At 37.8% G+C, this 24,033-nt stretch overlaps 1 protein-coding gene across 3 annotated transcripts in view; it reads right to left on the reverse strand.

Annotated features, from left to right (window-relative positions):
* Window positions 1–822: 822 nt before the first annotated feature.
* The window catches only part of zbtb46 (zinc finger and BTB domain containing 46), a 105,442-nt gene continuing 82,231 nt past the window's right edge, over window positions 823–24,033 (reverse strand). For 2 of the 3 annotated variants that reach the window (XM_026920467.3, XM_026920465.3), the window contains exons 4-6: window positions 13,194–13,369; window positions 12,211–12,253; window positions 11,345–12,061 (exon numbers count right to left, since the gene is read on the reverse strand). In XM_026920467.3, coding sequence (XP_026776268.1) covers window positions 11,559–12,061; window positions 12,211–12,253; window positions 13,194–13,369 — 722 coding nt within the window. In that variant the 3' untranslated portion in view covers window positions 11,345–11,558. Of the gene's footprint in view, window positions 3,664–4,921; window positions 5,098–11,344; window positions 12,062–12,210; window positions 12,254–13,193; window positions 13,370–24,033 lie in introns of those variants that run through there. The other variant, XM_026920470.3, reaches the window with a different exon arrangement.

Here is a 24,033-nt window from a genome sequence, read left to right on the forward strand (position 1 = left end):
AACAAACAAAAACAATATATTTGTTAATCTATTTACAACGTATTTGTTCATCTTTTTCCTAGTTTTATTTTATATATTGTGAGTTCAGTTTTGTCCTGTTGAAAGTAAGATGACACTTTAATAATAAGGTTTTCTAAATTACCTTGTAGTTTTTAAATTATGTTTCATTCAGGCAAATAAAAAATAAAAGGTCACGTGTGTGTGAGTGTGTGTGTGTGTGTGTGTGTGTGAGTGAAAAGAAACAAGAACATTATGAACCTTAAGTTGAGTCTAAATTTTACTTATGGCTTCATACTTTTTTCATTTAATCATGTACCCAAACAGATTGCAGTTTTTCATCAGGACTGATATTTGTCCCACATTAAACTTGTAGACAAATGCAGGTGAACAGTCATGAGCAGAAAAGTCAAAGCAATGTGTCAAAAACATACACAACACCAAATTATACAATTTTTGTGATTTCTACAGAAACTATTCATTGTAATGTTATACAATAGAAAATATGGCTCACACCATAAAATATAAGTTATAAGTTGAGTTCATACAAAGCATTCTTTTATGTGTATGTACACACACACACACACACACACACACACATATATATATATATATGTGTGTGTGTGTGTGCGCACGCACGCATATATGTGTATGTGTGTGTGTGTGTGTGTGTGTATATATATATATATATATATATATATATATATATATATATATATATATATATACACATATGTATATGTAAATACATTTAGGCACATTTGAGAAGTATCCTGATAAAAAGCAAAAAGCCAAATCCAAATGATTTCATCCAATTTCCTCCTATTAATTTAAAAAGATTTTTACATTTTATTTAAAGTTGAGGATCACAATAAATTAAACAAAGAAAACCAAGCAAAATATCCCAGTCTTGGAGGCATTAGATGTAACACATAGCCAAGACTTTGGCTGATGGGATCTAAGGTACACAAGTGTATATAAATTCTCACTTAATTATACATTTCCCATAATTCCCAAGCCAGTGCCAAGTCTTAGACTGCTACGTTCAAGGTGAAAACATACAGTAGCACATATGAATGAAACTCTGAGCAGGTCTCTAAGGGCAACATTTTTAAAGCTAAATTCATCTTAACAAAACTTAAAACACCCTTTATTTTATATAATGACACCAAATATCTGTGCATTCTAGAGTTAGTGGAAAAAAAGATAACAAAGAAAACCACTATTCAAAGCTTCACACCTGCACATTGTTGAAATAAAAGCACTTCATGTAATGTATACAAAGTATACTAGATAGTTTTTTGGTATAATATTCATTACTTTAGTGTATGTCTGTAATAAAGAAACATGTGCAGTATATCTCTCTCTGACAACATCTAACCAAGTGTTAGCCAAGCTGCAGGTTTCTGTTCTCATGAAAACAAAATGTCATTTAAAATATCAAGTAGAAATGCAACTGGCACTCATAATAAAAAGCCACACAGTTTACTGCCCACAAACAAGGCAAATCTGAGAGTTTATGCTCTCGTCAAAGAGGGAAAAAAATAGCTAAATGAAATTCCCAATAAAGCACTTAATGACAATAATAATAATAATAATAATAATAATAATAATAATAATAATAGGTACTCATAGCAAGAACACACAAACACTGAAAACATTCACAAATCGCTGTCATCCATAAAAATATACATTTTTACTGTTTGTGCTCTTGAAGCTGGAGACAAACAGAAGAGTGGAAATATCTAAATAGATGAGTAATTGTATGGTTAATAAATAACCTATCAAACAAAATAAACAGACAAAATTCACTTAAAGCATGCGCCAGACTTAAGGTATTTCCAACACAAACCTTTTAAACAGTTTTTTTTTTAACAAACTAGACACCAATAATAGGAGAAAAACAGTCTTAAAGAGGAATGGAAAAAAGTAGAAGAAGGAATGATATTAAAAAGAAATATCATAGAAGATCAAATATCTGGTGTGATCCATGAAAGAAAAAACAATGCATACATTTTTGAGTCCAGATATAACAAATACTTTTGAGGAAGGCATGGCACTCCCTGTCAAATTACAGAGGTTTCAAGATTCCAGAGGCAGATGGTGAAATTCAGTACAAGAATGAAAAAGTAAAATACAATAAACTAGTGAGTGACAACTCAGAGAATGATTAAAAGTGATCAATAGCAGTAAAGACTTATGACTATTTTAATTGGCTTCACATATTCAACAATGCCACAACCTTGGGATCCTATATAGCTCACACATGTGCATATACATTCAGACAGACACACAATCACCCACCTCTCACTGGTTATTCTCTTAATAAATCAAGCATTTCCCCTGACTAAGAGACATGGAATGCAAGTTATATGGAAATATTAAGGATAAAAAAGTAATATTAACAATTAATTCAAATATCAACCATAACCCCTATCTCTGTCTCACTGTAATTTCCTTGAAGGACTTCCTTGAAGGAGAAACTAAAACTACAGCTGACAAATTCATTTCTGCATAGTGTTCTCTTTTCTATCCATTGTCTTTTATAAACACAAATAATCAAATATACGCATTCCTGTTTTTATGTGCACATGATTTAAGAAAACTTAATTGGCAAAGAAAGAAAATATTTAAAAAACATACATTATAATCAGCACACTCTGCACAAATATATAACAGTCTTGAGAAACTGTATATTTAAAGGTAGGAGCGGTCACCATATTTGTAAATTGGAATAAAAATGTAAACCACAAAAACAAGGAATTGACAGGACAGTCAATATTTAAAGTGCAAATCTGTGGCAGTTTTTGTTTGCAGAAAACAATGTGCTCAAAACTGCTGAAAGTCATTTGACATACCCAGATTTGGAATAGTTAAGACAGCAGCCAGTGGTGACTGCATAAGGAGATTGTGCCAGTCATATGCTTTCTTTCTCCAAGCCATCAACACAGTTTGATTGATTAACATCAACATCCAAGACACTTTTATTCTCTCTGGTCAGAAATAAATTATATAAAACACCAACGTCCCAACTCATCTGGTCCTTAGGATGAAAGAAGGAAGAAGATGAAGCAAACACTGGCTCAGACACACATTGCAGCATGGAGAGAGGATTCCCTTCTCTTGTTTGGCTGCCAAATCTTCATTTCTAGGATTGGTGTGTGAGATTGTGGCTCCCTTTACACACAGAGATCTGACTCTGGCACTTCAGACTGGCACACGCCTGTCAGAAGGTGTGTCAGGATGGACCAGACTCCTGGTGCGCAACTAGGAAATCCATGCAAATTCTTTATCAATGCCTGCCCTGGTCTCACCCTCTTGCACTGAATCACTCTCCTCCTTGGCATCGTCTGTGACACCTTCATTGCGCTGTGCTATACCTGAGTCGCCCGGCCATTTTGTGCCCTCTCCGTCCTCACCTGCTTCTTCCATGAGCTCCGCCTCTGGGATCATCTCTTCTTCACCATCGTCAGGGAAACGGTGATTGCCAGGGTAGAGGAGCTCTTCCTCTTCACCGTTGTGGTCCAGCAGGGCGGCCATACCACGACCTGAGCACTCTGTACAAACACCATGGCGACGGGAGCCATGTTTGATGCCTACACTGGCAGCTGACATGAAGACCCGACTGCAGACCTTACATACATACTTCTTATCCTTACTGTGCACCTGGGAAAAACAGGATATACAAATTGTATTAACTTTATTTATCTCCCATGAGATCAGCCATTGTACAGCACCAATGGAGGGTCTTACACAACAGTGGAACTCTGGCCTTTCAGGAAATTTGACTTTACAACCTAATGATCATTAGCAAAAACAGCGAAGCTATTTTTTTTATCATTAGAGGAGGGATAAATAACAAGGATATCTATAGTCTTGAAAAAATTTAAAGAGCAAAACTGATAGCCAGGCAACCAGACAATCCAGATCACTACTGATTACGTATAAGGAATATCTACACAATTGATTTCTAGCTGCTCCTCACATTTCTGTGACGAAGTTTCTGTGCCACACTTGCATAATCACACTTAGATAAGCATGAGAATCAGAAACAGAGGGGAATAATGAAGCGCTGAAAGACTCTGAGAGATGCTGAAAGACCTATCTCTCTTATTTAAATACACTTTACTTCTTTGCACAGGGTGGTATTTGATTCAATTTCTATAAATAATCATACAAGATAAAAACGACTCAATAGTTATTACACACTGTATATTAAGTATATTTTCTTTATTGCGCCTATTGTGCAAGAATATTCCACCAACACAAGTTGGTAAAAAACTCAAAGAGTAATTAAAAATATTCCAAACATGAAACAGAAAGTGATACAAAACACAATTTTACCAATTCTGAGTCTTTTAGTCAAAACTTCTCACACAGCAAGTGTTGGCAGAAAAATACTCAACTGCCCACTATACGGATCTTAAACCTAAACCTCAAACATATTTGTTTGTAAGACTACAAACATACCTCCTCTTAGAGCACTGTTATGCTGACAGTAAACATTTGAATGCTGGAAAACACTTGGTGTTTTCTTTGATGTCCTATTAGCTGTTATGGTAATCAACAAACTTTCTTGCTTATGGCTATCTTAATTATTTTGTACTACATTGCTAGCTAGCCTTGTAAAATTGTATCATTCATAGTTTGAGTGACTGCCTTTTGACTAGCTTTTTCTGTTATGTCTGTAAGCATCTTACACTTATTTCTTATTTCATTCAGATGAACGAAAGACTGCCACATGTATCGCTGTCATCAGTTAGAACAGCTGTATGCTGTAATAATATCCTGCCTCATTTTTCAGTCACTTTGGATAAATCATACTAATTTAAGAAATGTAAATGTTTTCCATGTGTGAATCTGTGCTCTTGGCAATGCTGCCCCCTGCTGACTCTCCTGTCACACTGCACAGCTCTCAACACACCAGTGTATGCCTTTTCATGTGCTCGCGGCGGGTGAACTTCTTGCCACAGATTTCACAGGGGTAGGGCCTCTCGCCTGTGTGAGAGCGCATGTGCCTCTTCAGGATGCACTGGTGCATGGCAGAGAAGCTGCAGTATGGACACTTGAATTTCTTCCTGATCACTGTGAAGTCATTTACTGCAGAGAGGAAAAAGAAAAACATTTAGAGATAGTGTAAAGGAGGCATGAGAATTCACTAGGGTAGGTTTTACCAATTGGACACATGCTGTATTGCTTTACAATATTAATTCTTTTTTAAATATTTTATTTAGGCCACATAAAAGAACAATTTATATAGAGACTGGAATGAAGCAGTGGTCCTAATAATTAATCCATATACACTAAACTAAAAAGAGCATGTAAGCAAAACTAGTAAATCTACAAGTGACAGTGACCCAAATGTCCTAATGACTTACACTATATAGCCAAAAGTATGTGGACACCTGACCATCACACCCTTACGTCGGCCTTCTACAAACTGTTGCCACAAAGTTGGAAGCATACAATTGTCTATAATGTCTTTGTATAGCATCAAGATTTTCCTTTACTGGAACTAAGGGACTAAGCCCAAACCTGTTCCATCATATCAATATTCCTGTGCACAAAGCGAGGTCCATAAAGACATCATTTGCTAAGGTTGGTGTGGAAGAACTTGAGTGGCCTGCAGAGAGCCCTAACCTCAACCCACTGAACATTTTTGGGGTAACTTGGAATGCTGCCTGCACACCACGCGTTCCTGCCCGACATCAGTGCCTGACCTCACTAATGCTCTTGTGGATGAATGAGCACAAATCTCCATAGCCACATTCCAAAATATAGGGGAAAGTCCTCCCAGAAGAGAGGAGGCTTTTATAGCAGCAAATGTTGCAAGGTTGTTGCTGAGATACAGCCTCAATTCCTGTTTGTTGGCCCATTACGGACAAACCATTTGGAACATTCAAAATTCTTTTGATAAATTTTGTGTCGCTTACTCTGAAGATGACGTTTGCCAAATCTGGTGATGATTGAAGAAAATTTGTAGGAGGAGTAGCAAAAAAACAGTTTTTGACAAAATCCAAGCTGTTTGACGGGAAATACACTTGAATTTCAGATGTTCAGATGGCATGCACTCACTTCTGCATACTCCAGGGAATTATAAGAAAAATGACCTGTGAATTTAGCACAAACTCTTCAAATGATAGAAGAAAAAAATGAAAGTTGTTACAGGTGGTGCAGTCATAAAATTTCTTGGGTACATTCAGGGCATGGTCCTGAAGATAGTTATCAAGTTTTGTGATGATACGTAGATGCATTGCTGAGATACACCCTCACATCCTGTTTTTTTTTTTTCATATGCCAGCGCGTTACAGTAGAACGGATTTGAATATAAAAATTCCTTTGATAACTTTTGACAGGTATCAAGATGATGAGAAGTAGCAAAAATGGCAGTTAGATGTAAGCATTTTTGGCATGTTTGGCAGAAATTGATGTCATAGGGTGCATTGAACTCGTCTCGACCCAGGGAATCCAGGGATGAATCCAGGACACACGGTTCAAAAGTTATGACCATAAATATACTTTGAAATTAGGCCCCCTAGCCAGAAGAAGAAGAAAAAAAATACATAGAATAACAATAGGGCTCCTATGCACCTTCGGTGCTTGGCCCCCTAATAATAATAATGATAATAATAATAATAATAATAATAATAATAATAATAATAATAATAATAGGTTCATATCTAATGGCACCAGATAATGTTTTTATTGCCTTAATAGAGCTTCCATTTTGCACCTGATTTCAACTGATATGCTAGGAGACGGCTTGATTTAGTTCCAAATTCATAACTTTTGTTTGGAAAGAAACAGACTGCTTTTTTTTTGCATGATTTGTATACTCTATATTAAGTTTTAATTTAGCATTTGTTAATAAGTTCTAGCCAGTTTGAGTTGGTGTTTATGTTTTTGTTGCATAACATAACACTGGTTCTTTTCTTATTGGTGCCTGTATTTTTGCCTGTAAAGATGTATAAGCAATAAGGTGTCCCATTTGATCATAGAAGAGGTGGCTGAATGCTGATTATCATGCCGGTCCATTGGGATGTTTTGCCTTGAGTGTCTGAAAAAAAAGTTCCGTAATTAAAAATGAGGAATTTAGTCTCCATTTGGCTGTTCTTGGAATAGCCATGTCAAGAAAGACCTTCATATACACTGGGCTATAATCTGACAACACAACAGGGTCCATCCAGCAGCCTCTCACCACACTTATAAGGTTGGAAAGGATGAAAAAGTAGTCCAGTTTGGTGTATGACTTAGGAGGAGTAAAACGTATAATCTTTGTCAATGGGATGTAATTCTCTCCATCCATATATACATCTATAAGACCTGAATCCTGACACATGAACTTGAGAGTATGAAATGATTTTGAATTTGTTCGAGGAGCTAAAGATAATTTATCCAAGCTGGGATTCAATATGAAATTAAAGTCACCTACTAAAACACCCAGTCCTTTACAGTGCTGACAAAATAATAGAACCATACAAGACATACATTTGGGGCAGTCTTCCTTCAGAGCATATATGTTTAAAATGGTAAGATGCTGGCCAAGAATAAAACTAGTAACTTTGGTGTATCTGCCTCTAGGGTAACTTTCTTCCTTTTCAAGAACAAAAGGAGTGTTTTTGTTTATAAGGATAGCAGTACCTCTTTTATTGGACTTAAAAGAAGAGAAAAAAATTTGGCCTACCCAGTCTCTCCTGAGCCCTACTGAAAGTGTAAATTGAAGGAAAATAAAATAAAATGCTTAATTTTACAGTGCCACAGATTCTCAGAAACAACAAATTCTCAGGCAGCCATTTTGCTCTCGGTTCACGTGACACTCCCCTGTTTTCCTTTTTTAATAATAGATAAAACAGTGAGTACATGATAACCGGTCTAGCACAAGTTAACATTGCCCACACCATGCTTTATCACATTTATGCATGGAATCATGGAAACATGGAAAAATTTGCCAAAATACTTTTGTAAATCATGAAAGCAAAGTTCACACAAAAATCATGAAGCCCACAAATTACTGAGAGAAATTCTCTCAGTAATTTCTCTCATTCTCTGAGAGAAAATAACTTGACTTACCCATGACTTAGGACAGATTAGAGTTTATAGGACTATATTCTGTAGGCTTCCTAGCAAATAATTTTGGATATAAAAGGTTTTTGTATGTAAATTGGATGTAAATTGTTTTTGAGCATAGACAGGTCTGTCTCCGTTATTGTGGTTTTAGATCCAGTAACTTATCCAAAGTAAATGATTACACATACAATGTATGTGGTCTTAGAACATTACAGTCATGAAATTATTTTGAAAGTAAATGCAGAACTGGCTCACATGAATATACAATTACAACAGGCATTTCATTTCCTGTCATCTATATACAGCCATTCAGCAACTGTGAATGTCTATATAATGTATCTAATACAGTTTATGTACACTATATGGCCAAAATATGTGTACATCTAACCATCACAATCATATGTGGGAACACAGAGTTTGTTCCCATTTTGCTGCTATAACAGCCTCCAGTCATCTGGGAAGCCTTTATGCTATATTTTGGAATTTGGCTATGGGGATTTCTGCCCATTAAGCCACAAAAGTATTAGTGAAGTCAGGTATTGATGTCAGGCGAGACGGCCTGGCATGCAGTCAGAGTTCCAATTCATCTGTGAAAGCCACTCAAGTTCTTCCACACCAACCTTGGCAAATGGGGCATTGTCATGCTGGAACAGGTTTGGGCTAAGGCCCTTAGTTCCAGTGGAGGGAAATCTTAAAGCTACAGCATACAAAGATGTTCTAGACAAATGTGTGCTTCCAATTTTGTGGCAACAGTTTGTAGAAGGCCTACACATGGGTGTGATTGTCAGGTGTCCATACTTGTGGCCATGTGTATAGTGTATATATATTTGGTTTTTATACTGTATATATTAAATTGAAATATGTTGCAACTGAAAATCATATATAAAGAATTCTTAGTGTTCAGGAAACACAAAAATGGTCTTCAAACAGAAGTGCTCATGTGATCCAACAAGAGAGGCTGTCTGGTTTACATTACATACATTATAGTTAAAAAAGCATGTTGTAAGTAGTTTAACATAAACTTCAATGCAAGGATTAGGCAACATATTTGTTCCACAGCAGTCCTTGTTTCTGAAAGACAACCATGAACAGACAAAACCATGGACATGATTTAGTGTATCACTACTGGCCAACCATTCCTCCTAAAAGTCCTCCACTTATAGTTCTTACATAAACTCTACAGTAAGGTCAGCAAGGATTGTGGGGTTTACTTGGGGTTTTATCCATGGCCTTCACAACTCTAATTCTTTCCTACCACATACTCTTTATCTCAGAGGCCAAGGGTGAGTCACGGTGAAGGTCAAGCTCAGCCAAATGCCGAGGTTGTTCAGACAGACAGACAGACAGATAGACAGACAGATGGACAGAGAGAGAGAGAGAGGACATTGTTGACCTACAGATTTAAAGTCTACCCTTAAGCCTCCTTAAGCCTGAATTCTTGGACATTACACTATCCTCCTGTAGGGGGGCAGGTTTCCTTTCAAATAAAAGAGCAGGGGTTCCCAAACTAGGGGTTACGACCTCATGTGGGGTCAACTGATTTACAAATGGGGGTCTCAAGAGAAAGTTTTTTTTTCTTTTTTTTTAATTTTACAATATTGTAAAATTAATTATATGCAATATAATATTAGAAATATCACTCTAACTATGAAAACTGATTTTGAAATGTTACTGGGAGTTGCATTCATTCAAGACATTTAAATGAAAAGAGTTCTATTTTAGTGTTTCCTGTCACGCCGCATTAGTGAGCACCATGAATTCAGCAAAAAAATGAACAAATTCCCCCATCCATTGATATCCATCAAACAAACGAGTTTTGTGTCTCAAATTTCATACTTATGTACTATATGTTTTGTTCTTATCTATTGTTTGAAACTGGATGTGACAGTGAAAAGAGATGCGCCTTTTCAAACACACGTTTTGTAAAGCTGTGCCAAGAAATGCAAGCTCACCCTTCGTACTAGACTGGTAGGTCAGTTCAAGGAATATTCTTTTGGATTTTAGTCACTTATTTTACCAATATGTTACTGACATCATAAAGTGTTCAAAAGTTACAGTAGTCTGAAATTGTAAATCTGGAATTAAAAAAAAATACAGGGTGGTCAAGGCTTGGGGTTGCCAGGGACATAACCTGGCCTGGGCATTTGGCAATTCCTCACTTGGAGTGGATTGGTTTATATTTTATCAATCTGGAAGTCCTACATACAGTGATAACACCCTAGGCAAGTTTTATGATAAATCCAACTTTTTGTCTGACCATGTCATACATTGACAGCTAAGTTCCCACAGCTTCCATAAAACAAAACTTTAGGCTACTAGCTGCGCTATTGTATTATGCCATTGTATTATGGGTTTTGAGGATTTCCCATCATGTAGGCCTGGTACAAATGGTAGTAGATATCTGATATGATGCTAGTTTGAGACATTCGAGTGGCCGGATTATTCATATGCAGATTATATGTTAAATCAAATCCAAACCCTTGCTTCCTTCTCCAATTTTCAACACAATTTTTAACACTCACATGCTGGAGAAGAATCTGGGCTCAGTCCCGGACGATTAACAGTCTAGCTACTGTCCCTGGGGGTTGCTGAATACTTGTAATGGCCATTTGAGGTTGTTTGCCCAAAAAGTTTGGGAACCAACCCATGAAAAAGATAATAAAGTTGGACTGAGCAATGATTAGGCTGCAGAGAAAATATAGTTGGTAATGACTACAAATATTTAATCACCAGCCATCCTAACCTAAGAAAGCAATATATTAAAGCAATATCCTAAGACAGTAACCTAAGAAAGTAACAGATATTAACAAACATTCCCCATCACTATCTACTGTTAACAGTTAGCTGGAATGACTACTACGAAAACAAAACAAACAAAATGCACACATAAGTACAGTTTAGTTTATGGCTAAGATCCATAGATTTGAAGATCATCTATTTTGCATGAGCCTGTGAGAATCCCTTAGATGCACCCTAAGAGGTAGAACTACTGAGGCAGAAACCTGTTTTACTTTTTTAAGAGAGGCAAAGTGAGCAGGATGAGTGGTTTGAGAACAAAGCCAAACAGTGAGAGTACTCATTACTACAGTACAAATACTGTGTTTTCAGAGTATAAATTGCCAAAACCCATATACATGGCCACAAAATAAGGTAATTATTACATATGTCTTTGCATAGTAAGTTGTCTTTATAAGTTAGTTACTTTGTCTTTGCATAGTAAGTTGTCTTTATACATATGGTGCATGTGCATGTACAGTAATCATATAAAAAGACTTGAAAATATGAAATATAGACTTTAATTCACAAATTAACATTTGTACAAAAATGTTACTTTTGTATATGTCTGGTATGTATTTGGTACAGAGCTTGTACAAATCTCACTGCTCTTGCCAAAAAAGGACCCCTGAGTAGATGATGATGACGATGCTTTGCTGTATTCATTATAGCTTACAGGCTAAAATTACCATTTAGGTGGCAAATAAAAAAGGGCAGGGTCAGTCTCTGTTATGGGGGCTGGAAAGTGGCTTGGCAGAAGGGGCATCCACCTGTAAGCAGAGCCTGACATGCGTGACGAGGTTCTTCTGTGTTGCAAAGGCACGGGAGCAGGACGGACATGCATAGCCTCGCTCTCCTGAGTGAACAGATGCCAGGTGACGATTGAGATCAGTGCGGTCACGAAAGTGCTTGAGGCAGTAGGTACACTGTAGGAGCTTGCACTTGAAGTGAATTGTCTTCTCGTGGCGGTCAGCATTGGACTTCAGTGTGAAGCTGGCTGGGCAGTGTGAGCACCGGTAGCGGGCACTGGGGGGGTGCCGCGGCTCAAAGCAGTCCAAAGAGAGCTGCATTAACGAGAATGTGTGGTGGTACTCATGCTGCCTCAGCTGGAGCAGGCTGCTAAACAGTTGCTTGCACAGGGAGCAGGCCAGCTCTTGTGCCACACACACACCATGCTGCCCCTTTGCAATCTGATCCACCTCTACAGGAGCCTGGCTACTGCCTAATAGAGAGGAAAAAAGAGAAAGAAAATGAGAACTAACACAAGGACCTGGTCTTATTTATGGGAAAAATAATATACATGCATAGAAAGAAGGCCAGATAAGGTAAGAGAGACAAGAAAAGCTCATCCGCACACATACACACAAATACCTGCAGTGTTACTTTGACTATCTTCTTCCTCTTGCATTTCTTCCTGTAAGAATACATGCACACACTGTTAAGGCCAACTGATAGATACATAACATGTATAGTGGAGTTTACTCTTAATGCATCCAGACTGATGTCAAACACAAAAAGGAAACAGAAAAATGGAAAACAGTTTCCTTGAACAAAAAAATCTTAAGCAAGACAACCAAAGACACATGCAAAAGTAATCTATTTGAGGGGCATAGTGAGGTACTTAGTGTGTTAGGGGTATAGTTTGTGGTGTCTCAATAGACACAAGAAAATATACAGTATTTGATTTTGAAGGGGTGTGTGTGAGTATCAGAGGACAGTGGTATTACAGATAAACTTTGCTTTTCCACTCTCGCTCTGAATGTATGTAGGTCTGACCTATCCTTGGAGCCCCTACTTTTTTTACTCTCATGTTCTGTCTCTTTCTCTCTCCATAAAAACACACCATACTTTGTATAAAAAAAACACATTACACTCTAAACAAACAGATGGCTTGTTCACAGACATGGTGTGGCATCTTGGGAAGGGAGGTTCTGTGAAACCAAATGCCACCTTAACACACATTGGGAACATGCAATGTCCTGGACTAATAAAAGAAAAGAGAAAAGCCTCCCTTCCCCTCTCACTGTCCAACACTATTGATTCCCACCATCACCTATCCCCTCTGCTTATCTGCACCCTTTCACATGCTCTAGTAGATCTTCTGTGGTTTCCTTTAGGCTAAGAATCATGTGCAATAGTACAGTGAATGTATAGTACATTCACAGTACAGTTTCAGTGCCTAGTAATATGCCAGGTGATGTTCAGGCAGATTTTGTTAGGGTTAGGAAGCAAGGCTGAGGAAGAGAAAATGCAGTTTAATTTTATATATGAATGCAACATAAAGACAGAGTATTAGTGCAGAATAGTGAGAGGGGCCTCTTGAATAAAGTGTTTGTGCTGCTCCAACCACTTACCTCAGAGGGTGAGGGCTCTGTGTCCTGCTCCACATCTTGATTTTCTGAGGAGCCCCAGGCCAGAGGCAGGTTGAAAGCCCCTGGGGGCTGCAGAGGAAGAAGAGGAGCGAGAGTGGGTGGAGAAGAGGATGAAGACGCCATGCGTTTGCTATGGCCACCACTGGAGCAGTGAGAGCCTGGGGAGCACAGGAAAGGAGTCTCACCCACCTGCACTCAGATCAGTCGCCCTCGTCCACATAGCCCGGGGGTCAGGGGGGAATTTGGGGATTGGGTTGGTCGGGGGTTTGAAAGTCAGGGGAGTCTGGGGCCAAAAACTGTATTATACAACCAGATAGGGAGCAGAGGAAAGGAATAAGGGAGTTGCCTCTGGCTTGGTCAATAGCGATAAATCTAAATCTACAACGGATATAAAAAAGTCTGTTAAAATGGCAGGTTTTTGTGATGTAAACAAAGAAACCAAGATAAATCATGTCAGAATCTTTTCTACCTTTATTGTGAAATTGAAACCAATAAATTAAAGTGAAAAACAATAAGAATTAATTTTAGGGGGAAAATTAGGAGTAATCAGTACTTGTCAGATATTACTGCAGCTCCTTAATGTTGCCATAGGTCTCTTGGAAGCCTCCCTGGTAAGTGTTTGTCTTGTCCTTTTGTAAATTTTGGAGGGATGTCCTGTTCTTGCTAATGTCACTGTGGTGCCCAATTTTCTCCACTTGTTGATGATGGCCTTCATAGTGTTCTATAGTACATCTAATGTTTCTGAATTTCTTTTATACCCCTCTCCTGACAGAGATCTTTTGACAAGTGAGATGCCGTACATGCTTTGTAAACTTTTTGTGGACCATGGCTTCAGCAGTCAGATGAAACCAAGAAGATGTCAAGAAAATCCTACAGAAACAGCTAGCCTTTATTTGGGGTTAATCAGAATAATTTTATTGATGACAGGTGTAGGATAATTTGAATGTGATTGGTTCATTCTGAACACAGCCACATCCCCAGTTATAAAAGGGTGTGCACACTCACGCAACCAGGTTACTGTAACTTTTTTATTTTTCATATTTTTCCCTAAATTGTTTTTAACTTAATTTTTATGTTATAATTTCACATTGAGGGTGGAAAAAGTTCTCACATGATTTATCTTGGTTTCATTTTTTTACATCACAAAAACCTAACTTTTTAACAGGGGTGTGTAGACATTTTATATCCATTGTATATCCAGATTTCTGTAACTCTGCTTTGTGACAATGTCCACTGTTACAAGCGCTAAATAAAATTTTATTTGAATAAGGGAATAAAGTAATCGCAGTAGAGTGGGTTTAGGGGTTGAATTTTGTCTCCTTTTCTGGTTTTCCATCTCTCCCCTGTGGTCATGTGTGTAATTGTATCTGTAGTTGCTTGCTTGCATTCATTTATGAGAGTGAAAAAAAGGGTTTTGAAAAGATGCCTGAAATCTGTCATTTCAGTTATACTGAAAAACACAAAACGTTATTTGACATTCAAGGAGAAAATAAGAGTTGAATTTATAATATCCAGGATATTGATCATTTGAAATGACAAAGAGGTAAAGTTTTATTTACTTTTTATATTGGTTATTTGCTTGTTTTAGATAAAATTCAAAAAGCGTGAATAGTGATTTCTTGATGTTGGCTTGTAGTTTGTATTCGAAGCTTGTATGTTTTGACAGCGATAGTACATTTCAGCACTGCTAAACTATATGATTGTGTAGGGTTTTGCAATGAAAGGAATGAAGTTTGAATCCAAATATATTTGTGTCAATGCTTACAGTTTGTGTGCTTTTGTTCATGATAATCTACAAACAAACCACCCAAATGTACAGATATATACAAAGACATTCATCTAACAGATTCACACACAAACATGGTATTCACATTTTCAAATAAAAGCAGCCTCATAAACCTTTTTCTTTCTGTCCCCTCCTCATCCCTATTGCTAAGGGAAGGTCATGAGACCATGAGTGGATTCTCATATAATCTGTCTTTATCCACCCTTTGCCATTTCCAGTCTTACTATGATGCTCTGACCCCATCTGCTAGTATTGAATTCCACCAAGACTGATTAATTGCAGCATTTCATTTTTGAAAATGCCATTTTTATGAATTGCCACATTTTAATGAAATTTTAGGTGATGCCAGGCTTCCCATGAAGTCATACTGTGCAAACGTCTTAGGCATATGCAACAAAATGCTATAAAGCAAAGATGCATTCAAAAATAATAAAATTATACTATAAAGAGCAGTAAACAGTAATAAACTAAACAATGTCAATATTTGGCATGTCAACCCTTTGCTTTTGTTTTTTTTAAATTGTAGTCTCAGGTACAATTTGTACAGTTTTATAAGGAAATTGGCTGCCACAGTTGTTCTGGAGACTATGTCACACTTGCTTCTTTTATTGCATGCAAAACCCAGCAGCCTTCATTATTTGCTTTTTTTTGTCTGAAAAGTGGTCTGTTATGTAATATGATGCTTTCTTTACAGTCATACAAACATTTTTATTTAAAAAAAAAAAAGTAATTTTTTCTTGGAAAAATAATGCTTGGAAATATAAAATGTTCATGTCCTGACTCAATAATGCAGAAGTAAAAAAAAATAAAATAAACATGTATAACAAAATTTGTATTAAAAAAAAATAGGGTGCCATTTTTATCTGAAATTCATGTGCTCACAAAGCACACACACACACACACACAGACACACACTTCACACCGTAACCCTGACCAAGCCTTGAAGTCTCTGTCAAATGCTCATGGTAGTTCACTAGGTCAAGAGTACCATCAGTCTAAGAACCCTGTATCTATCCCATGAAATACAGCTCCCACACAAACTACAGGATATAATCAGGATCTGAGTGCATCAGCAAGCAAAAATTCCCCTGAGATGTTACTAGTGACAGCTGTGTAGACAGGTTGGCAACTCACTGTCATAATCTATAGATCAGTTCATGAAAAAGTGAGACATGTAGACCTAAGGTGAATCAAACATTTGGTATCTGAGTGAGTGTAAAGAGATTGTAGCTGACCTGATTTACAAATGTGCTCACAAGAGAAACTCATTATCTCCACTTTTGTTCATTGATTTTACAAATTAATATAGGAAATACTGCTCTAACTATAAAAACTGATTTTGTATATTGAAATGTTACTGGGAGTCGCAGTCAATCAAGCCACATTTAAATCAAGAGTGTACATGCTATTTTAGTATTTCACTATCCCGACATGCAGCACTAGCGTCAGCATCAGCAAAACACACAGTAGCACTTCTTAACTTATACTGTATATACAAGTATTTGCTTTAGATCAATCATACAGACATACAGACATCAGTGATTCTGGAGAACTGGGACTTTCAATTTAAGATGCGTACTGAATCTGATAAAACCTTTATCCTATTATATTCAAAAGGAATTAAAAGTGATTTAAATGAAAATTACTCATTATAAGGTAAGAAGTTGGGAAAGTTATATTAATAAGCATCAAAATCTGAAATTTTTTTTAATCTAATTTTTAGCCTACTGAAATTCTGTCCCAAATTTGTAAACATTAGAGGTGTAATGATGCACAAATTTCATGACATGATACGTATTCTTGTTTCTGCACCTCAATATGATACATTTTCGATACAAAATTAGAAAAGAAATGGCAACATGCTCCTGATTGGCACAACAGAAAAGCGTTTGCCATAGCATCCTCAAGTTCAAATCACAGTGATGCCATAGCCATTCAAGGCTGGGAGCCCAAGAGAGCAAAATTGGCCATGCTCGGGGAGGGGGGTGGCATACTCGCTCCCCATTCAATCACAGTGACTCTAACCAATCATGGGCATCTGTGAGCTCATGCATGCAGAAGGGGGCGGATACACCACCCCCTGACATTGCATGAGCAGCAGTTCAAAAAGATGTGGTTGGCTGGCTTCATGTGCCTTGGAGAAAGTACATGATAGCATTCGCCCTCCCTAGTTGGTAGCTGTCGTGTGATAGGGAAGAGTTCCCTGATGGGTGGGAACTGGCCATGAGGAAAAATATAAATAAAAAGAAACGGCAACATAAATTGTGCTTTTATTATTATTGTTTTTTTTTCATTCCAACAAAAAGACAACACTGCCTGTTGAAGGGAAGAGTGGCACAAGTAATTTTCTTAGAAGACATAAAATAAACTGGCATCAGCCAGTTGATTTACAATCTGATCTTGTGTTTCATTTGGCTATTATCTTTTAGCTGAAATGAGTGTGAGAAGGAAGTGTATAACATGGCTTGAGCACTCCGAGCAAACTGCAGATTCCAGGATTCTCTACAACTTAGTTGAGCTGGAAATTGGAAGCTATAAGCATACCTATGGAGAGAGTTATTTGTTTTGCTTATTCCAAATTGGCACTTAATAGCTGCTTAAATACTCGTGTTTTCTCCTCGCTCTGGTAGCTGATACATTTGGGTGATGTCTTTGCAAATGAGTTAGCATGTTTGGTATTAGGTATCAGGTTTTAGCACCTGTATTTGATACTCGCTGAGCAATGTCGGGACACTCACACTGTTCGATCCATCACTATTTGCACATCATTTACGGAGTGATGTCAAATCAACATTCCTGCGCACAGCATCAGCAGTAAACACAGTAGCTTTAAATGAGCTATGCTCCACTTTAATAGGAATACCTATACACCTGCTCATTTATAGAGTTATCCAATCAGTCAATCATGTGGCAGCAGTACAATGCATAAAATCATGCATATACAGGACAAGAGATTCAGATAATGTTCACATCAAACATCAGAATGAATAAAAAGTGTGGTCTCTGTGACTTTAACTGTGGCATGGGTGTTGGTGCCAGATGGGCTGGTTTAAGTTGTACAGGTCTTCCTGTTAAAGTGGACGGTGAGTGTATTTGCTTTTGATCGCTCAACATACAGACATATTCTTTTTGTTAAACCTAAAATATTGACTATACTCATCATAGTTAGCTGGCTAACTTGTTGCTTCCAAAAGACAGACATGAAGCTGTCTATTTTTTCCACTTCGTCTGTGAAGTGAACGTGCTGAATATAGTTGGATGTAGCAGTATACATTAAATAAAGTTGTTCATGTCACTTTTCAAACTCTTACCAATTCCATATCTCTGAGCTTATTCCTCGGTGAAGTGCCTATTTATCTTGGCATTGTCTAAGAGTGCTGTTGGAGGGAATCGCAGGCTGTAGGAGGCATTTATCAATTTAAAAATGCTGGGTTTCCTGAAACACTTTGCTGATGAGAGAGATCATAGGACACTGACCAAACTGGTTTAAGCTGGCAATAGTAACTCAAACAAGCACTCTTTATAGCCATGGTGAGCAGAAAAGCATCTGAGGCTATCATCAGCAAAAAAGACCAGGTGATTTTTCTTCTGATCTTCAACTGCCCAGTTTCTGTGAGCTTGTGCCCACTGTAGCCTCAGATTCACCATGGCTGTAAAGAGTGGTTATATGAGCTACTACATCCTTCCTGGCAGCTCATACCAATCTGGCCATTTTCCTCTGATCTCTCATCAAGGTGTTTCCACCCACAGAACTATCACTCAATCAATGTTATTTGTTTTCCAACCATTCTTTGTAAACTCTGTTGTGTGACTGAGACTGTTGTGTGTGAAAATCCCAGAAGATCAGCAGTTTTGGAAATACTCAAACCAACCTATATGATACCAACATCCATGCTAAGGTTAAAGTCACAGAGATCACACTTTTTCTTCATTCTGATGTTTGATGTGAACATTTCTACAGTGCTGCTGAAGCACGTAAATTGAGTCCTTTGGCAATGTTAATGAAGGCCATGGATAATGAGCCCAGCAAATGACCCAAGGGCACAACAACTGAAATTGTCCCTGGTGTCATTCAGAATGGAGACTGGCTTGCCATCATATATGACACAAACAGGTGGTTGGCCAACACCATAAAAATTGATGCATTAACATTTCCAGCCAAAATAAAAAAGAAAGGATGTTTGCTTTATACCATTTAAAGATATTCTAATTAAACTATGGAACCATTATCAGCTGTCAATACAAGCAGCAGCAGGGACAGAAGGACTTCATAGAAGAGGAACATTTACATTTATGGCAATTGGCAGACTCTCTTATCCAGAGCGATGTACAGAAGTGCGCTGAAGTCTCTATCAATAAATACATCATACTAATTTAAGTACTCCATGAAGAGGTAGTCTTTAGTCTTCCTTTGAAGACAGCCAGTGACTCAGCACTAGCTTGTTGCTAACAAAAGACAAACAGGGATGGGAACATGGATTTTCCCCACTTTGTAGCTTGACTGCTCAGTGGTCAAAAATTACATAATTTCGAGTTCTGAGTTCCTACTTCTGAGGTAAGTCGAATGCAGCATAAGCGTGTGCTGTCTGTAAAAGACACAGCAGCAATGGCTGCGTATCCCAACTGCCCACTTTATTAGACACACTTGCCTCATTGGTTCACCTTGTAGGTGTACAGTAGGTGAAACTAGAGGTTATTTTTCCATGTACAGCCCTTCATTAATGTCAGTTTCTGACCACAGAACTGCTATCTAGCTGTCAGACTAAAAATAGAACTGTGTTCTCAGCTTAGCAATGACACTGAGGTGTTTAAAAATCGCAGCAACTTGCTGCAAATTGCTGCAACAGACTGTATAAGTGCAACTTGTACCCATGCAACACATATACTACCATGTCATTTTCACTGCTGTGTGTTTGTGTGTGTGTGTATATATATATATATATATATATATATATATATATATATATATATATATATATATATATATATATATATACACACACTTTCAGGACACCCTGTGGCCCAGGGGTTAAGGCTCTGGGTTACTGATCGGAAGGTTGGGGGTTCTGCCAAGCTGCCACTGTTGGGCCCTTAAGTAAGGCCCTTAACCCTCTCTCTTCCACTGATACAGGGGCACTGTATCATTGCTGACCCTGCACTCTGGCCCCAGCTTCCTAACAAGCTGGGATATGCGAAGAAAAGAATTTCACTGCTTTCACTGTGCTGCTTCTGCTATATATATATATATATATATATATATATATATATATATATATATATACATATATTTATATTTAATCCCAAAGTCTCTATATATAGGAGAAATTAACACTTTTAGCAAAATGTAACTTTATTTACAAAACATCTTCTACATGATTGCCATTTCTTTGTAAACACACACAGAGTCATCTCTCCCACTCATGGTGAACTCATATTGACACATCTGACGTTATGCATGTAATTGCATGTCCATCGCAACCTTGTGACAGCTTCCCGATCCAGCCGTGAGAATGATTTCAATATGTTCTTCTTTTGTCAAATATATATATATATATATATATATATATATATATATATTTTTTTTTTTTTTTCGGTGTCTCTGAAGGGGGTCCTTCAGTCTCCTCTTCAAGAGGTGAAATGCATCCTCAGTTGGGCTAAGGTCTGATGATTGACTTCACCAGTCTAAAACCTTCCACTTTTTTCCCCGATGAAGTACTTTGTTGTCTTGGCAGTGATGTTTGGTTTGCGTCTTGTGGTATGGCCTCTTGATTTCTGCTATCAAAGTCTTCCTGAAATGTAAGCTTATGATACCTTCACCTCTGCCCTCTGGAGGTTGTTGGTGAGTTGGTGATGTCACTGACTGCTGTTTTTGTTTTTTTTTTTTTTTGTTTTTTTGCAGTTCTCACAATGTTTCTGTCATCAACTGCTCTTATTTTCCTTGGTTGACCTGTTCGATGTCTGGTTGTTTGTATACCAGTACATCCTTTCTATCTGGAAATTTTATTTTTGTTGTTGTATTGGCTATGCCCAATGCTTGTGCAATGGCTCTGATCAATTTTCCCTATTTTCTCAGCTTCAAAATGGCTTGCTTTTCTCCCCTAGACAGCTCTCTTATCTTCAAGTTGGCTTATCTTTTTTAACAACAAATGCAGTCTTCACAGGCAAAGCCCAGGGCTCAAACCAAGAGTACACATTCAGAGCTATTAAGTGTTAACAATCAGTTTTAACAGGGCACACCTAGGCAACAAGAAACATCTGTCAGTCACATGTTCCAATATTTTGATCACTTGAAAAATGGGTTGGATGAAACAAAAGGTGCCGTGTTTTTTTAAGTTGTTTAACACATCTATATATGTATATCATGAAATGAAAGCTGAAATTCTGATCTATAATTGCATATTCATGTATTGATCTCAAAACCAAATGTCTTCAGTGTTCATCGAAAATAAAAGAATTTGCCTTGCCTTTCCAATACTTTCGGGCATATATATATATATATATATATATATATATATATATATATATATATATATATATATATATATATATAAAACTATACTATGGAAACTATACTAACACTAGGTAGGGCCTCCCTTTGCTCTCAAGATGCAATTTCATGCTGCGAATCTCCAGTTCTACCACATACCACATCCCAAAGGTGTTCTATTGGATTCAGTTCTGGTGACTTGGAAAAGATCATTGAACTCGTTATGTTCATGAAACCAGTTTGAGATGACAGTTGCTCTGTGACATGGCGCATTATCATGCTGGAATTAGGCATTAGAAGATGGGTAAATTGTGGAAATGAAGGAATGCACATGGCGAGCAAGAATACTCAAATAGGCTGTGGCATTCAAGCGATGATTGATTGGTATTAATGGACCTTAAGTCTGCCAAGAAAACATTCCCCACACCATTACACCAACTTCACCAGCCTGGACTGTTGACACAAGGCAGGTTAGGTCCATGGATTCATGCTGCTGGTGCCAAATTCTGACGCTAACATCTGTGTGCCTCAGCAGATTTTACCGAGTACCACAAGTGTACAGAGTGGTTATTTCAGTTATTGTAGCCTTTCTGTCAACTCAACCAGTTTGGCCATTCTCCATTGACCTCTATCATCAACAATTCATTTCTGCAGAACTGCCGCTCACTGGATGTTTTTTCTTTATTGCACCATTCTGAATAAACACTAGATACTGTTGTGTGAGATCAGCAGTTATAGAAATAATCAAACCAGTCTGTCTGGCACCAACAATCCTGATAGTCAAAAATCACTGAGACCACATTTTTTTCCCCATTCTAATGGTTGATGTGAATATTACCTGAAGCTGCTGGCTCATATCTGCCTGATTTTATACACTGAACTGCTGGCACATGATTGGCTGATTTGATTAACTGCATGAATGAGTAGGTGTACAGGTGCTTCAAATGAAGTATATATATACATACATACACACACACACACATATATATACAGTGCCTTGCAAATGTATTCACCCCCGCCTCCCCCGCCTCCCCCGCCTTTTCCCTATTTTGTTGGATTACAACCTGGAATTTAAACGGATTGATTTTCAAATGATTTACATTTGATTTACACAACATGCTTACAATTTCTAAGATGCAAAATATTTTTTATTGTGAAGCAAACAAAATATAAGACCAAAAAACAGAAAACTTGGGTGTGCATAACTATTCACCCCCTCAAAGTTAATACTTTGTAGAGCCACCTTTTGCAGCAATTACAGCTGCAAGTCTCTTTGGGTATGTCTGTATGAGCTTAGCACATCTAGCCACTGGGATTTTTGCCCATTCTTCCAGGCAAAACTGCTCCAACTCCTTTAAGGTGGATGGGTTCTGCTGGTGTACAGCAGTCTTTAAGTCAGACCACAGATTCTCTATTGGATTGAGATCTGGGCTTTGACTGGGCCATCCCAACACATTCAAATGTTTCTCCCTAAACCAACTGAGTGTTGCTTTAGCAGTGTGTTTAGGGTCATTGTCCTGCTGGAAGGTGAACCTCCTTTCCAGTCTCATCTCTTGGGCAAACTGAAACAGGTTTTCTTAAAGAATTGCCCTGTATTTAGCACCATTCATCACTCCTTCAATTCTGACCAGTTTCCCAGTACTTGCTGATGAAAAACACCCCCACAGCATGATACTACCACCACCATGCTTCACTGTGGGGATGGTGTTCTGGGGGTGATAAGAGGTGTTGGGTTTGCGCCAGACATAGCGTTTTCTTTTATGACCAAAAAGTTCAATTTTAGTCTCATCTGACCACAGTACCTTCTTCCAGACATTTGGGGAGTCTCCCATGTGTCTTTTGGCAAACTCAAGACGTTCTTCCTGGTTTTTTCTTTAAGCAAGGGCTTTCTTCTGGCCACTCTTCCATAAAGCCCAGCTCTGTGGAGTGTACGGCTAATAGTGGTCCTATGGACAGACACTCCAGTCTTTGCTGTGAAGCTCTCCAGCTCCTTCAGGGTTATTGTTGGTCTTTTGGATGCTTCTCGAATTAATGCCCTCTTTGCTCGGTCTGTGAGTTTTGGTGGGCAGCCCTCTCTTGGCAAGTTTACTGTGGTGCCATATTCCTTCCACTTTGCTATGGTGGATTTAATGGTGCTTTGTGGGATATTCAAAGTTTTGGATATTTTTTTGTAACCCACCCTGATTTATATTTCTCCAAAATTTTGGCCCTGACCTGTTTGGAGAGCTCCTTGGTCTTCATCGTGCTGCTTGCTTGATGCTGCCTTTTGCTCAGTGGTGTTGCAGACTCTGGGGCTTTTCAGAGCAGGTATATATGTAAGCTGAGATGATGTGACACTTAGACTGCAGACAGGTGGACTTAATTTAACTAATTATGTGACTTCTTGAGTTAACTGGTAGCACCAGAACTTATTTAGGAGCTGCATAGCAAAAGGGGTGAATACAAATGCACACACCAATTTTCAGTTTTTTATTTAAAAATTTTTTTTTAAATGAGTTTTTTATTTAATTTCACTTCATCAACTTGGAGTATTTTGTGTAGATCCACTA

Source organism: Pangasianodon hypophthalmus, chromosome 16, assembly GCF_027358585.1.
Source record: "Pangasianodon hypophthalmus isolate fPanHyp1 chromosome 16, fPanHyp1.pri, whole genome shotgun sequence".
NCBI lineage: Eukaryota > Metazoa > Chordata > Actinopteri > Siluriformes > Pangasiidae > Pangasianodon > Pangasianodon hypophthalmus.